General features: G+C 37.2%; 1 protein-coding gene across 1 annotated transcript in view; it reads right to left on the bottom strand.

The window, feature by feature from the left end:
- Positions 1 to 250: 250 nt before the first annotated feature.
- HSPA4 (heat shock protein family A (Hsp70) member 4) overlaps positions 251 to 13,873 on the bottom strand; it is a 42,687-nt gene continuing 29,064 nt past the window's right edge. The window contains exons 9-19 of the mRNA XM_082650177.1: positions 13,451 to 13,602; positions 12,851 to 12,957; positions 12,292 to 12,425; positions 10,890 to 11,071; positions 9,764 to 9,853; positions 7,858 to 8,010; positions 6,846 to 6,971; positions 5,946 to 6,053; positions 4,106 to 4,225; positions 2,630 to 2,791; positions 251 to 2,447 (exon numbers count right to left, since the gene is read on the bottom strand). Of these exons, the coding sequence (XP_082506303.1) occupies positions 2,244 to 2,447; positions 2,630 to 2,791; positions 4,106 to 4,225; positions 5,946 to 6,053; positions 6,846 to 6,971; positions 7,858 to 8,010; positions 9,764 to 9,853; positions 10,890 to 11,071; positions 12,292 to 12,425; positions 12,851 to 12,957; positions 13,451 to 13,602 (1,538 nt within the window). The 3' untranslated portion in view covers positions 251 to 2,243. The remainder of the gene's footprint in view (positions 2,448 to 2,629; positions 2,792 to 4,105; positions 4,226 to 5,945; positions 6,054 to 6,845; positions 6,972 to 7,857; positions 8,011 to 9,763; positions 9,854 to 10,889; positions 11,072 to 12,291; positions 12,426 to 12,850; positions 12,958 to 13,450; positions 13,603 to 13,873) is intronic.

The following is a 13,873-nucleotide window of genomic DNA, read 5'->3' as shown; positions in this document are numbered from 1 at the left end:
CTAAGTCAGAGAACTGGGCCAAGACTCAGCATGGGAGAGTAAGTATGGAAAGAGCTACTTTTTACCACCCAGTGTGCTAAGCCTCAAATGTTCTTCAGAATGGAGGTCTCTGACAAATGTTAACTACTTGGAATTTAGCTTAGAGGACTCTTACCTCTAGAGAAGAGTTTTTATTTAAAACACAAAAACATACAAACACACACATACACACCCTTCATTATGAAATTAAGAAAACCATTCCTTTGAGTGTAAGACAGGTTTCTTTTTATTAAGTTTTCCTAAAACTTGTCTCATGTTTACTGAATGTTTTTCTTTGTGTAAGAACATAACCTGGAGCTTTAACAAACCAATTGGGACAATGCAACCTGGATAAATGCTTGTCTGCACACAAGTCATTGATTACGATTCTCTGGCCTGGCCTCCATGTAAATCCAATTGGTCTTAAAGCCTATCTAAACAGAGAGCAAGCAGACCACATCATCTTATTTCTAGTTTAAACTTTAAACCTCAACCTCACCCCCATCCCAAGACCCACACCCTCCCCCACACACAAAAGAAAATTTTTAGAAGAAATGGCCATTAGGAACTGAGTCAGTTGCCTAAGAATTGGCTTAATCCTGCAGCCAGCACTCCTAAGTAGCTCTTGGCCTCACAGCAGGCCAGCTGGAACTCTTGAAGCAGGACAGGTAGAGAATGGATAGAGGAGGCTCTAAGAACAGGGCCAAAGTCCTGGTGCTGCGAGGCTTCCACACATGCTTACACTCCAACATAAATACACTTCCACCTTCCTCCTCTAAGTGATGTTTCTCTATAGCACTTTAGAGCTTGTAACACTCTAAATATTTTAGTGCATGAGATGGACAGAAACATATTCTAGATATGCAAGGTATAATCTTATTTCTAACAACATAGGCCAAAATTAACAGAGCAGCTCTCTGTTAATACAGATTAACAATTACAAAGGTCCAAAAAGTAACCAACAAAGATTGTAACAGTTTCTAGGGCAGGTACCAGCTCTGGCCTCTAATACTACAGGTTTCCCTTAGTTTCCAAAATGCCTCACTCTTATCAACACTGCCCAAAGGGCAGTCACAGGGAATGCTTTGGTGCTCCTGACACTGGCTGCACAGTAAGAATGAGGTGTTGCTAAAGTCAGCACCACACTTCTTTAACACTTATTTCAGACTCATCCAGTACAATCCAGTGCATCTTAGTTTTCTGTATGATCTGTCCGCTGTTTAACACATACAAATTGGCAGATTCATGACAGATATTAACACAACACATAAGTGATTGTGAATGAGCAAAGAAGAACTTTTAACTCTTGTCGTAAGACTTCAAGCTATACCTCAAATTTACACAGAACATCTCACCTGAATAAGCAGGCCAGGATACAAATCTTCACACCATAATTAACAAGAATCAGTCCCTCAGTTAAATTTACCAGGCCTATATCCAACAGCACATCTACCCAATTCTAACCTTCCGAAGAGAAAATTATTTAGACTTTGATACTTGGGATATTAGTGGACATACTTTCAGGAACATACATTCTTAGGAAGAGCCTGCAGGTCTAAAATCCTCAGTTAACAACTTGCTCCAGGTGAAAGGATCTATTTTCCCAGGAGCAACACACGGCATTTGTAATAGGAGCTCCTTTAACTGGGGGAAGATGGGAAGATAGGAAGACGGGGTGGGAGTCCCAGCGGAGCTGACTGACACGTGATGAAGCTCAGAGCATACCTTTTAGTTGTTCTGTTAATCCATGCCATGCTCTCTAGTCCTCAGAAACAGAGGGAGACCCCTCCTCCATCCCCACACCAAGCGGGGAGCCTTTGTGGCAATCTCCACAGCAGATCTGTGAAGCACAATTAGAGTTCCTGCCATATATGTCATAACAAGTCTGCTTGATAGCTAGGTATAGCTTGTGCTATAGCTCAACTTTCTAAAACAAACTTCTCTTTGTATAAGCATGATTAAACATAAAAGGAGTGAAGCATAAGCTCAGTAAGACTAACTGGGCTTCTAAATAGTACCATTATGAAAAAGATACAATGCACTTCATTTCTGTATCTAACTATTTCGAAGTCAAAATGCTCCATACATTACCTATATCTCCTGCCACCCAAATCCCCTAAAAACTAAGAAATCTCCAGTATTTAATTGCTCTAGTTGATATTTAGAACAAAGTTGACAACTTAAAGCTTTATAATAGTCTGTTTTAATATAAACAATTGTTGGAATCAATCAATGTCCATTTCAGGAAGCTTCTTGTCTGAATCCGAAGGCAGAGCTGTGTCTGTACCCTGCTCAGCAGCCTGAGGGCCTGGGCTGTCTCCTTGTCCATCCACTGGTCCATTCTGCTCTGCATTTTTTTGCTCCTCTTTTGGAGGTTCCACTTTGGGTTTCGGCTTTGAAATTATAGGGCTACAGATACTCATCAGCTCCTAGAACAACAGGAGAGAAAACTGTGGTTTCTTGTAACAAATTTTACATGGCATACTAAAATCCAAGTCCACCCTATCCCCAAGCCAGAAGCAAAGATGCAATAATGAAATTCTCTCCTATTAATAATATAATAATGAGACTGACTAGAAAAGACTATTAAATCTTTAAAATCATACATTACTTTAATTTTAGCTTCAATCTCTTTTGCCTTGACAACTGGATCCATGGTCAGACTCTGCTTGTTCTGCAGATTCAGCTTGTTATTCATCCACTCCATGGCCTCATTTGTGCTTTTTTCTACCTTCACCATGTCAGCAGCATCCAAATGGTCATACTGGTCCTCCTGCAACCAGTAGCCAACCAGACAAGTGTCAAAGGATGATACTGTCCCTACTCAAACATTGCCTAGTTCTTCACCATCTTTCAAAAAGTTACAATCTTTCCCAAAATGAAGCCCATCTAGCCTCGCAAACTACATAGACATTCAATTCCCGAAGAATTCAGAAAAGTAACCCCAATTTTTAAAACACAGAGGAAATACATTTAAAGGCCAAAATTACACAAGGTGGTAATTAAAATGCTTCAGCAGTATACATAGCACATGCTTTACACAAAACCTTATACAATGCAAAAAAAAAATTACATGTCATTAGGTATGAGACCTGAGATTTAGGCATCCTTGTTAGGAACCAAAATAATAATGAGTACAGTTTTTTAAAAGAGGCCTTTCAGGGCTTCCCTGGTGGCGCAGTGGTTGAGAGTCCGCCTGCCAATGCAGGGGACACCGGTTCGTGCCCCGGTCCGGGAGGATCCTGCATGCCGCAGAGCGGCTGGGCCCGTGAGCCATGGCTGCTGAGCCTGCTCGTCCAGAGCCTGTGCTCCACAACGGGAGAGGTCATAGCAGTGAGAGGCCCACGTACCGCAAAAAAAAAAAAAAAAAAAAAAAAAAAGAGTCCTTTCGAAAGAAGCACAATTTTTTAATTAAAAGTAATTTTTTTAGAAAGCTCAATTTATCTGTCTTAAAGTTTCTTACACTGACAATACATCAAGATCCTTGAGTATAGTAGTGGACTTAACCAAACTATTTACCAAAGTTTGGGAGCCATCGAAACTCTGGAATCAGACCTCAGGCCAAATCCCAGCTCCCCCAATAGTAACCTTGGGTGAGGATTAAAGATGTTAGAAATTATCTATAAATGTTGATGCTACCACCTACTTCATAAGGGTACTGTGCAAATTTAATCAGATAATATATTTATGGAGTATATATCATATAGTGCTCAAAAATAATGAAAGTAGTTTATTGTTGAGACAGTCCTACATCTGCATAACAAACCAAATTATTTGCCTAATGTGTTCTAACACCAAAATAGAGCAAGTTAAGTCAATGATCAAACATTTCAAAACAAGAAAAGGAAGCTGAATAATACTGCTCAATTCCATAGTCCCCTTATTAAAGAGAAGCAGCAAATCCCAGGGTTGTTAGTAAGATTAGATAAAATATTATACATTACATTAACATCCAAAAAGAAAATACTATCATTAAACAACTGTTAAAAAGAAGACAAAAAAATGCTACGTAAATGTCTCAATACTTAACTCTACCGAAACAACAGTAGGGAAGAGGAGAAGAAAAAAAAAAGAAAAAAAAAGATACCTTGTTTTTGAAAGAGCTGATTACTTTCATATACTGTTGGATTTGTTTCCCTAGTTCGTCAAATAATTTTGGTCTTTCTTCAGATTCCTGGAATCGTATCTTAATAGGCTGACCTAGATTCTTAACAGAAGAGAGAATATACAAATTCTTCACAGGGGAGTTTAAACTTTAAGAGTTATTATCTTTCTACTAAGACTGATTATGAATTAAAATACGTTTAATCTCCATGTTCTATATATAAGAAGTTGAATATTTTTCCCCAGCCAATTGAAATATATCCTCAGTCTACATGAGAATATACCTCAATACTGTTCCAAGTGGAGCCACTTCAACTTGTCACTTGAACCCTAGTTCTCAAAATACATTAGGGAGACAACCAAAAATTAGGTGCCTCCAGACAGTGATATGGTATACTTCACCATATATGAAGTACACTTGGAAAAATAAAAAATAAATTTTCTTTTAAACCTGTATCTGACAAAGCCTCCAGCTGTAACCATCAATTTACTAGATAAGATTAAACACCAGAGTTGAAAAGGAGCAAAATCCAGACCAGGAATAAATCCTCGAGCACGAATGATCAAGTTTTTTCATCAACTAAGTAAGGGAGGAGAAATGGTGGAAGGAGAAGTACAGACACAGATTTAAGAGACATATCAACAGAATGTATGGACCCTGTTTGGATCCTGAGTCAAACAAACTAAATAATTTATGAAGCAACTGGAACCTGAAAACAGACTGAATATATGGTGATATTAATGGTGACATTAAGAAATTTTTATGCATGTGATAATGGTACAGCTTAAGGCTACATTTTCTTTTAAATACACACTGAAATATTTTTGGATTAAATATAACCTGAGAGACTTGCTTAAAATAACTGGGAGTGGAAACGAGCAGAAATGAAACAAAACCAGACATAAGTTGACAACAGTTGAAGCTATAATTCTGTTTACTTTCACGTGTTGGACATCTCCCATAATAAAAAGTAAATCAAAAACCTCAATGGCAAGGATCTCACTGGAGACTCTTTATATTCTTGCCAGAATGACAGGAAACTGCAGGCACTGTCCTTCAGCAATTCCATTCCAGAGGTTAGTCACAATGGCCCAGTTTGACAAGAAACTAAGTAATCCAGAGAAATGCAAAAAGTTCTTCTTGTGTATTTGCATCTTTTTCCAAACAAAAGGCCTCGGGCTTCCCTGGTGGTGCAGTGGTTGGGGGTCCGCCTGCCGATGCAGGGGGCGCAGGTTCGTGCCCCGGTCCGGGAAGATCCCACATGCCGCGGAGCAGCTGGGCCCGTGAGCCATGGCCGCTGAGCCTGCGCGTCCGGAGCCTGTGCTCCGCAGTGGGAGAGGCCGCAACAGTGAGAGGCCCGCGTACCACAAAAAAAAAAAAAAAAAAAAAAAAAAAAAGGCCTCAACTCAACTTTAAATAATTCTTTGTACTTTTTAACTCTAAGGTGTAACTATCAGCTTCTTTAAATACAAAACCAGACACTTCTGCTCTACTGAGAATCAAAGCTGTATACACGCAGCCCTGCTCCAACTGCATTGCAAGTACCTTTAGGACAGGGATGCATCTTGCTAGTCTTTCAATCTCTTGACACCAAGAACATAGTCAAGCTCCAATTCAGTGAAACAGTTTAGGGCTAAACTCAATTTTCAGAAAAATTCTTTTGCTGTTACAAAGTTGTGAAAGAAAGTGAACCTAAGTGATAAAAAGTATAGCTCTTCAGTCACTTTCAATCTGCCTTCAATTACTTAACATGAGAATTACTCTCAATTTTGAGATACTCTCCATGGAAACTACAGCATTTCTGCTTTCAAGAGTCACTCACTTTTAATTCAGCCAATTTATCAACATAAACTTGCTTTGGCTGGTCTTCTCCATCCTCATACAACCAATTTTCAGTATCTTCTAGTTTTAAGGTAAAATTGTTACGGTCCTGAAGATGAAGGAAACATTGCAATTTAGTCAGTCAAAAATCAGTAGATTCACAAATGAAGAAACAGGCACAAACTATGATATATATGGATTTTCTTTAAAATATGGGGGAGTGGAGAGATGGGGATATGGAAAACAAGACTGACAAAATGTTATTTTGCTTTATAGGTACAAAGGGGTTTATTACACTATTTTCTCCGCTGTAGGGGACATATGAATATGTTTGAAAATTTCAGAATTAAAAACTACATTTAAAACTAAGTGAGTTACATAGTTAATAATACTGTAGTGCATATATGAAAGTTACTAAGAGAATAAGTCTTAAAAGTTCTCATCACAAGAAAAAAATTTTTTTAAGTATGTGTAGTGACGGATGTTTAACTAGACTTATTGTGGTAATCATTTAACAATGTATATGAACATCGAATCATTATGCTGTACACCTGAAACTAATATAAAGTTATATGTCAATTATACTGAATTTTTTTTAAGAAGTGAGTTAAAATAAACATCAGGGAAAAGTGAACTGATTTAAAGAAAAATACTAGGTAAATAATAGCATGCAAAAATGTATCAAAAAGTGACACACCAAAAAAAGAGTGATGCACAACATCTAACCTGTGGGAAACACTCCATCAATAGAAAATAAAACGATATAAAACTTTTCCCCAAAAAAGTGCATTTTTAATCATTTTTCTGTATACCTACAGATACAAACTTCCCCTTGTTAACTACATTTAAGGATCCTGCCGGAAGACGCACACTAAGTAGACACACTGCAGCACATACTTACATCTTCACTCACAAACTTCTCATATTCACCACTAAGCTTGTCTCTCATTTCGTACACGTATTCTTCTACTGCATTCTTAGCATCATTCCTCTCCTTCTCTAGTTTATCCTGCATGATCATCTTACCCTGTGAACAGTACAGTTAGACATTCAGAAAACTGAGACAATTTCCCCTTAACTATTAAGTAATATAAAAGTAGAAAAGCCTTCTTCCTCAAATCCTTTCAGTTCTGCGAATCATTCACGGAAAGAGAGCTGGAAGCATCAGTCCTTAGTAAATTATTAAGATCAAGTGAGAGTTCTGTGGGTGTACTTAGAAAAAAAGAGCAATAGAAGAAATATCAAGATGTTGAAACTCAAAAGCAAAAATAAGGAAAAGAATTTAAGACAAGAGAACTTTAAGAAACTATTAGCTCAATGTCACAAGGTGAGTATACTCTGCTTGTATTACATACCCAGGAAAATCAAATTATTCATATAGTATAGAGGCTAAAGGGTCTATGAAACAAAACTATTCTAAGATCCAATGTATATATGATGAGAAACCTCACAGACAATAATTAATTGAATAACTGTGCTCCAGGGTCCCAAACCTTGCATCACTCACCATAACTAGAGTTACATATTGACTGGCAACAGGGAAAGGAACTAATAAACAAAATATTAAGGCTAATGTAATTTCTCCTGCTGATCAACTTCCCTGACCCTGGCCTCAAACATCCCAATCGCTAGTGAACAATCAAACTCACACACCCAAACATGAATGATACCTCCCCGAAATGTCAAAGATCTCAAAACAGAGTTTTTAGCAAAAAAGACATAATATCACCATAAAAGAATTTTGATGTTATGTCTTGGGATCTATTAAACTTGTCCTCCACTACCCCAAAACCTAAAATTGTTCTCAAACCCCATACAACCTAAAATACATGAAGGTCACTAGATACAGAGTTTGAACGTTACGGTCAAGTTAACTTTTTAGCTTATTGTTCTAGAAGACTTAAAATAACCACCTCATTTTCAATGTACAAGTTGAGCATCTCTCTGTCTATCTGCCATAACAGCTGATTCTCAATTGGCAGGTCCACAGTACTGGTCTTCACTTTTGCCTTCTTGGCTTGAGGGGGCTGGTCCATCTTTTTGTCTTTTGACCCAGCTTGAGAGGTCTAAAATAACAGAAATCATTAAGAACACTTATACAGACTCTTAAACTTCCAAATGAGTCATGTTTCAAAAGCTGGTTTTGCTCTTTTATTAACTTAGTTTGTGTTCTTACAATATCTGGAAAGTTAAAAATATAAATATTTTTGACTATAAATAGTCAAATCCATAGAGATAGAAAGTAATGGTGGTTGCCAGGGGACGGGGGGAGGAGGGATAGAGGAATGGGTAATTGTTGCTTAATAGGTAGTTTTAGTTTGGCGAAATGAAAAAGATTGTAGCACAATGTGATTATACTTAACACTACTGATCTGTACACACACATACACTTATTTACATACATACACACAAAAACAACCTGCCATAATCCCACTATCAACATATAATCACTATTAAATATTCTCTAATTTTCTTCCACTCTTATCTAAACATATGAACATGCATAGGAAATTAGTGGGGAGAGGGTATGAAATTTTTAAGGATCAGAAATCCAGTACTAATATGACTTCCAGAGTATCTGCACCTATTTACATTCTCACAAGGAGTAACAGAATCCATTCCACTGTACCCCGGCCAAAAAAAGGAATTCATTTACCATGATCTATTATTTTCGTTGGGTCAATAACCTTTTTTCACAAAGTTATAAGGCATACTTATTTCTTCAAATAGCCTAGTCATATTTCATCCAGCGTTCTCTTGGGATCTTTGTGATTCTTCCCCCCAAGTGATTGACTCTTCTAGCTTTTTTCTAATCTTCTATTATTTGTCTATGCAAGCTTTTATTGTTGAATCTATTCACCTTTTCCTTTGTGATTACTTTCATTGCTTTTACGCTTTGAAAGCTCTTGCTGATCCACAAATTGGCGGGGGGGGGGGGGGGGGGGGAGGCAGGCGGGTCCACCTCTCTCCTTTCTCCTCCCCGACCTTCCCAAACACAGAAAAATACGTACTTCTCTTGCCCACTGCTGCCCCCAACCCAGGCAATAACAGGTCTTCCACCTTGGAAAAGGCCTACAGTACACTAAAGCATCTATGAGGATGATTTCCTCTGCATTTTTTTTTTTTTACAATTATTTGCACAGCTAAAGGAATAAAATTTGTTAACTGACATGAAAATGGGTACCAGACTTAAGCCTCCTAAAGGCTCTGCCAAACTTTTTTAAATGCCACAATCAGAAATACATTAGAAGGTGAAATTATACACTGCAATGTCAAATAATTTGAAAGAAAAACTGTTTTCAATGCTGATGACAAAATTTAAACATGAAAACTCAAAAGTTAAAGAACAGGTTGTAAAGGATCCAAAAATGCTACATATTCATTTAAATACTTGGGATAAATATTAACATTATTTACAAAATATATTTCAAAACATTATTATTGAAAACTGTATTTCAACAAAAAGACAAGTTTCAGAGAGTTGACAAAACTTGAAAGAAACATCTTTCATTGTTTATTAGTAAAGAATAAATTATGGGTAGGATGACTATTAGTAACAGCCATTCAGAAACCAGCATGAACCAATCACTAGCCTAGTAAAACTAGGGCTTCTGAGTGCTTCCTTCCCACAAACCATCCAGACTGAAGTTCAAAGACCATTCTGCCAAAGATACTTTCCAACCATACTACAAAATCTTGCTTTAAAGACTGTTCAGATAAATGAAGATTTCTAATATAATTCCCTTCCAAGACATAATATGTCAGCCAAAACCATTATGTAAAAAGACGGCAAATCATACTCTAAAACACAATTCATACCTCCATTTCTTCAGACTCTGCCTTATTTTCTGCTGGTGTCTGCTGCTGTTGCTCTTCAACATGTGGTTCCTCCTGATCCACTTGCATCTTCTGAAAAACAGGTCACATCAAATCCTGAAACTAGGAAATACTAGTGAAAGACTAAGCAACCTTCATGACACACTGGCAAAATCACATGATGTGGAATTCCTACTAATTACCAACAATCAGACAACCCAGACTCAAATTCCAGCTATAACACATATGTTACACTTAGAACATGAAAGTTTTCCTCTCTGGATCTCGGTTACTACATCTGTACAATGGAAATAACTCTTGCCTTGTCCTTATATAAATAGGAGCGGCTATAGAACTACATTGTAAAACCATAGCAGTACTTATAAGCAAACAGCGTGGCAATATTTAACACAATAAAATCCAAAGAAAGCATGAGTTTCTCCTAGCTTCCTCATGAATACATTTCTCTCAAAAGTCTTAACTTTTTCTAGCAGTTTTTAAATCAGCCTTTCCATCCTCAAAAGTACAACCACTGTGTACATTAGGGGAGGTGGACACCTTGAAAATTCTGTTAAAGGTGTTAAAAGAACAAAGGCTGACAGAAATGACAAAGAAGGGAAAAGTTTGTAGAGACCTTGAATCACACTGGCTTCCAATGCCTGCAGCACATTATAATGACCTCGGAGGCTTTTAAAACTGACACCTGGGCTCTAGCCCAGACCAAGTCGAACAAAATCTGTGGGGATGAGACCCCAAACATTTATAGTTTTATAAAGCCTTGATTTTTATACACAGTAAGTACAAGACCCAGTGCATGATTCCAACAAATGAGTGAATTCTATGCTACCTGTGGAAATAATCAACTGAGACTCAGCATTCCCCAGTAATCAGAAAGAACCAAGAATAAGTCAAATTGAGACGTGCATGGTCTGAAGGAGGAAGCCAACTATGTCCCACTTCTATACAAATTCTGTATAAAGACTTTGTGCTAGTTCACATATGATGGGGTACGTATGCAAACCTACTCTCAGCAGCTCTGTCACCCAGTCCATTTGCTAGAATTTCTAGACAAGTGTCACCTCTGAGCCATTATGAATGGCCTAAAATGGTATAAGATTGTCTAGATTACCTCTTCCTCCTTTGCATTCTGATCTGTTTCCATCGGTTCCTCATTTTCTTCAAACTTGTGCACTTCCACTAGAGATGCACTGGACACACTGAAGATGCCATGGACATTTACTCGAACCTTGACTTTCACTTTTGAACTGGAGCCATCAGACTGAGGGGTGACTTTCTGAACTGAAAACTGAGCTAAGGACATAAGAAAGACAAAAGAGAACACATAACCTAAGAGGATGAATTCAAACACAAATACATGCCCATACTGCCAGGTTATGTCCATTTCTCAGTGAAAGGTCAGTAACATGATACTTCAAATAAGCGAAGTGGGCACTCTTAGAATCTTACTAAATCATCAGATTTCTCCTTCCTCTCTCACAAAGAGTCAAACTCTTATTTATCTTGTCTCAATTAAGGACTCAAGTACCTCCTAACTCTTCAAACATGTCCTTCCCTCCAGTGCCTTACTCCAATTCATCTTTATAGGCTACTGCCAGATAAATTCCTAGAATAGATTTGTCCCACTTTCCTCTACTGAAAACCCCAGTGATTCCATACTGCTTGTCACTTATCAAGAAACTGACATTTCTAGATTCAGTTACTATACCAGGGTTTTGCTTATGTTTTTTAATTCATAAAACTCTGTAAAGTATGAATTATCACACCTAGTCCTGTTTTACAAATGAGGAAAATAGAGTAGGTTAACTTTCCAAGCTTCTAAGTGCCATTCAAGATATTCCTAATACTTTACCCATGTATTCTAGTTCCATAATTATCATATTAACTCTAGTTTCTCTCTCCTCGACTGGTATTATATCCAGATTCTAAGTTTCTCAGAGTCAATGAAGACTCAAGCCAACATGGTTCCATAACCTGTGATACTGATCATCACAATTTTCTAATGATTTTCTGTGTACACCTAACTCTATGTTAGGGTCAGAATTGAATCTCTTCAACTCCTTTCAGTAACTAGCACCACATTATGCACAAGGTATAACAATAATGTGCATTAACCAAGAACTACAGCCCAGGGAGTTCCCTGGCAGTCCAGTGGTTAGGACTCTGTGCTTTCACTGCCGAGGGCGTGGGTTGGATCCCTGGTCGGGGAACTAACTTCCCGCAAGCCGCACAGAGCATCAATCAATCAATAAATAAATAAAAATAAAAACTAAACTAAAAAACTTTTAATTAAAAAAAAAGAAAACAAGAACTACAGCCCACAATAGGAGATCCAATTAAATAATGACCATCCTGCTGGTTCTAAACCTGGTAATACGACTGCAAGTGGTTTTTTTGTGCGTGTGATCTAAAATACCTAAATTTCAGCATACTCTACTTGCTTTGCTATTCCAGTTCTCCCAAGCACACATAATTTTTTTTTCTTTTTTTTTAATTCCCAATTCTTTACTTACCTATAGCAGGATCTGGATAGGGCAAATCCTGAGGAGCGCTATAATAGGCCTCAAGAGTGAAAGGTTCCTTTCTATAAAATGTGAGTACTTTAGAGAAAGGAGCAGCATGATTTTTTGAAAAGACTTCACAGTCACTGAACAGAGAGAGGAAAAAGACAAAAACACAAATTTAGGACATTGCTAACACTTTTTACCCATGTATTCTAGATTTGTAATCACTGTATAGCTCTAGTTACTCTTCTCAGCTGGCACTGTTTGCAGATTATAGGAGTTCCTAAGAAAAAAAATATGTATGTGTGTGTGTGTGTGTGTGTGTGTGTGTCTAGTGTCAGTTTTAAACATATATATATACTTCAATCAGCACATAAAAGGCACCAATTATTTCAGCAGGATCAAATAAAAGAAGCTAGTAAGGACACAAACTTATTCTGATGAATGACTAAATAATCACTTTGCTTCATGCACTACGGCAAAATATTACAGATGTGTATAACTTGAAATGGAGAGTATTTTCTAAGACTTAACACTTAAGTAAAAAATGATTAAAAAACATTATTACCTTGACCCTTCTTCAGCTGGAGAATTCCATCTCAGAGATACTGGATATGGTACTACATCAGTGATAGAAAATTCTCTGACTTTGAAAGCAGGCGATAAGATTGCACACTAGAATAATAATTTTTAAAAATTCCATTTGGCAAGTAGACATACGAACTAATTATTACAATACCTATAAAGAATGACTTCAGAAGACATCTACTTACATTAATAACTTAATAGTACCTAAATAAGTGGTTTTATAAATGTCTATCATTTGTCAAACCACCCATATAATCTAGCTATTCCTCATTACTTTTCCATTAACCTCAACCTTTATTTAACTGATGTATAACACTACTTCATGCAACAAATACGTCAAATTCTAGTGGTATTTCAGGCTTACGTATGTTTCTAGTAACTTATTTCATCTTGTTACATGTTATATAGTACAAACAATTCCATTTATGAACACAACTTCTGATACCAATTTTAAAACAGAAGTTTTAGAATCTTAGACCTTAAGATCACTGAGCTGATCTCAGACTAGCTGGATACATAAAACCACTGCTGTATTTACAATGACCTATAAATGGCTACCTGTGAAAGAAAGCAAGCTCACCTGCAATGCACAGCCTCTAGTAACAGCTTCATCGGCATTTAGCGTTGTACTAAGTTCTTTACCAAAAAATTTGCTGATTTTCTCTTTCACTGCAGGGATTCGTGTTGCACCACCAACTATCTCCACTGCATAAATATCTTCTTTCTTTAACTCTATTTAAAAACAATTAGAATAGACATTTATATTAAAAGAATCTTTTAATTAGTATTTTACAGTGAAATAAAAAGAGCAATATAACATCTTATCACAACAAAATAATTCACAAATGTATAACAAAGCCCCACCACCCCTAATCCCCTCCACAATAACACGTGAGCGCGCACACACAGACAGGTGCACGCTCAAAATAATGAGGGCAGAGTGGCACGACAATATTGGGACTTAAGAGGTGAGAGTCAGGAATACCTAATGTCCTACAGTACA

This window comes from Grampus griseus (assembly GCF_964374135.1).
Source record: "Grampus griseus genome assembly, chromosome: 3".
Lineage (NCBI taxonomy): Eukaryota > Metazoa > Chordata > Mammalia > Artiodactyla > Delphinidae > Grampus > Grampus griseus.
Note: the sequence above shows the minus strand (reverse complement) of the source record. Positions and strands in the feature narration are given on the sequence as shown.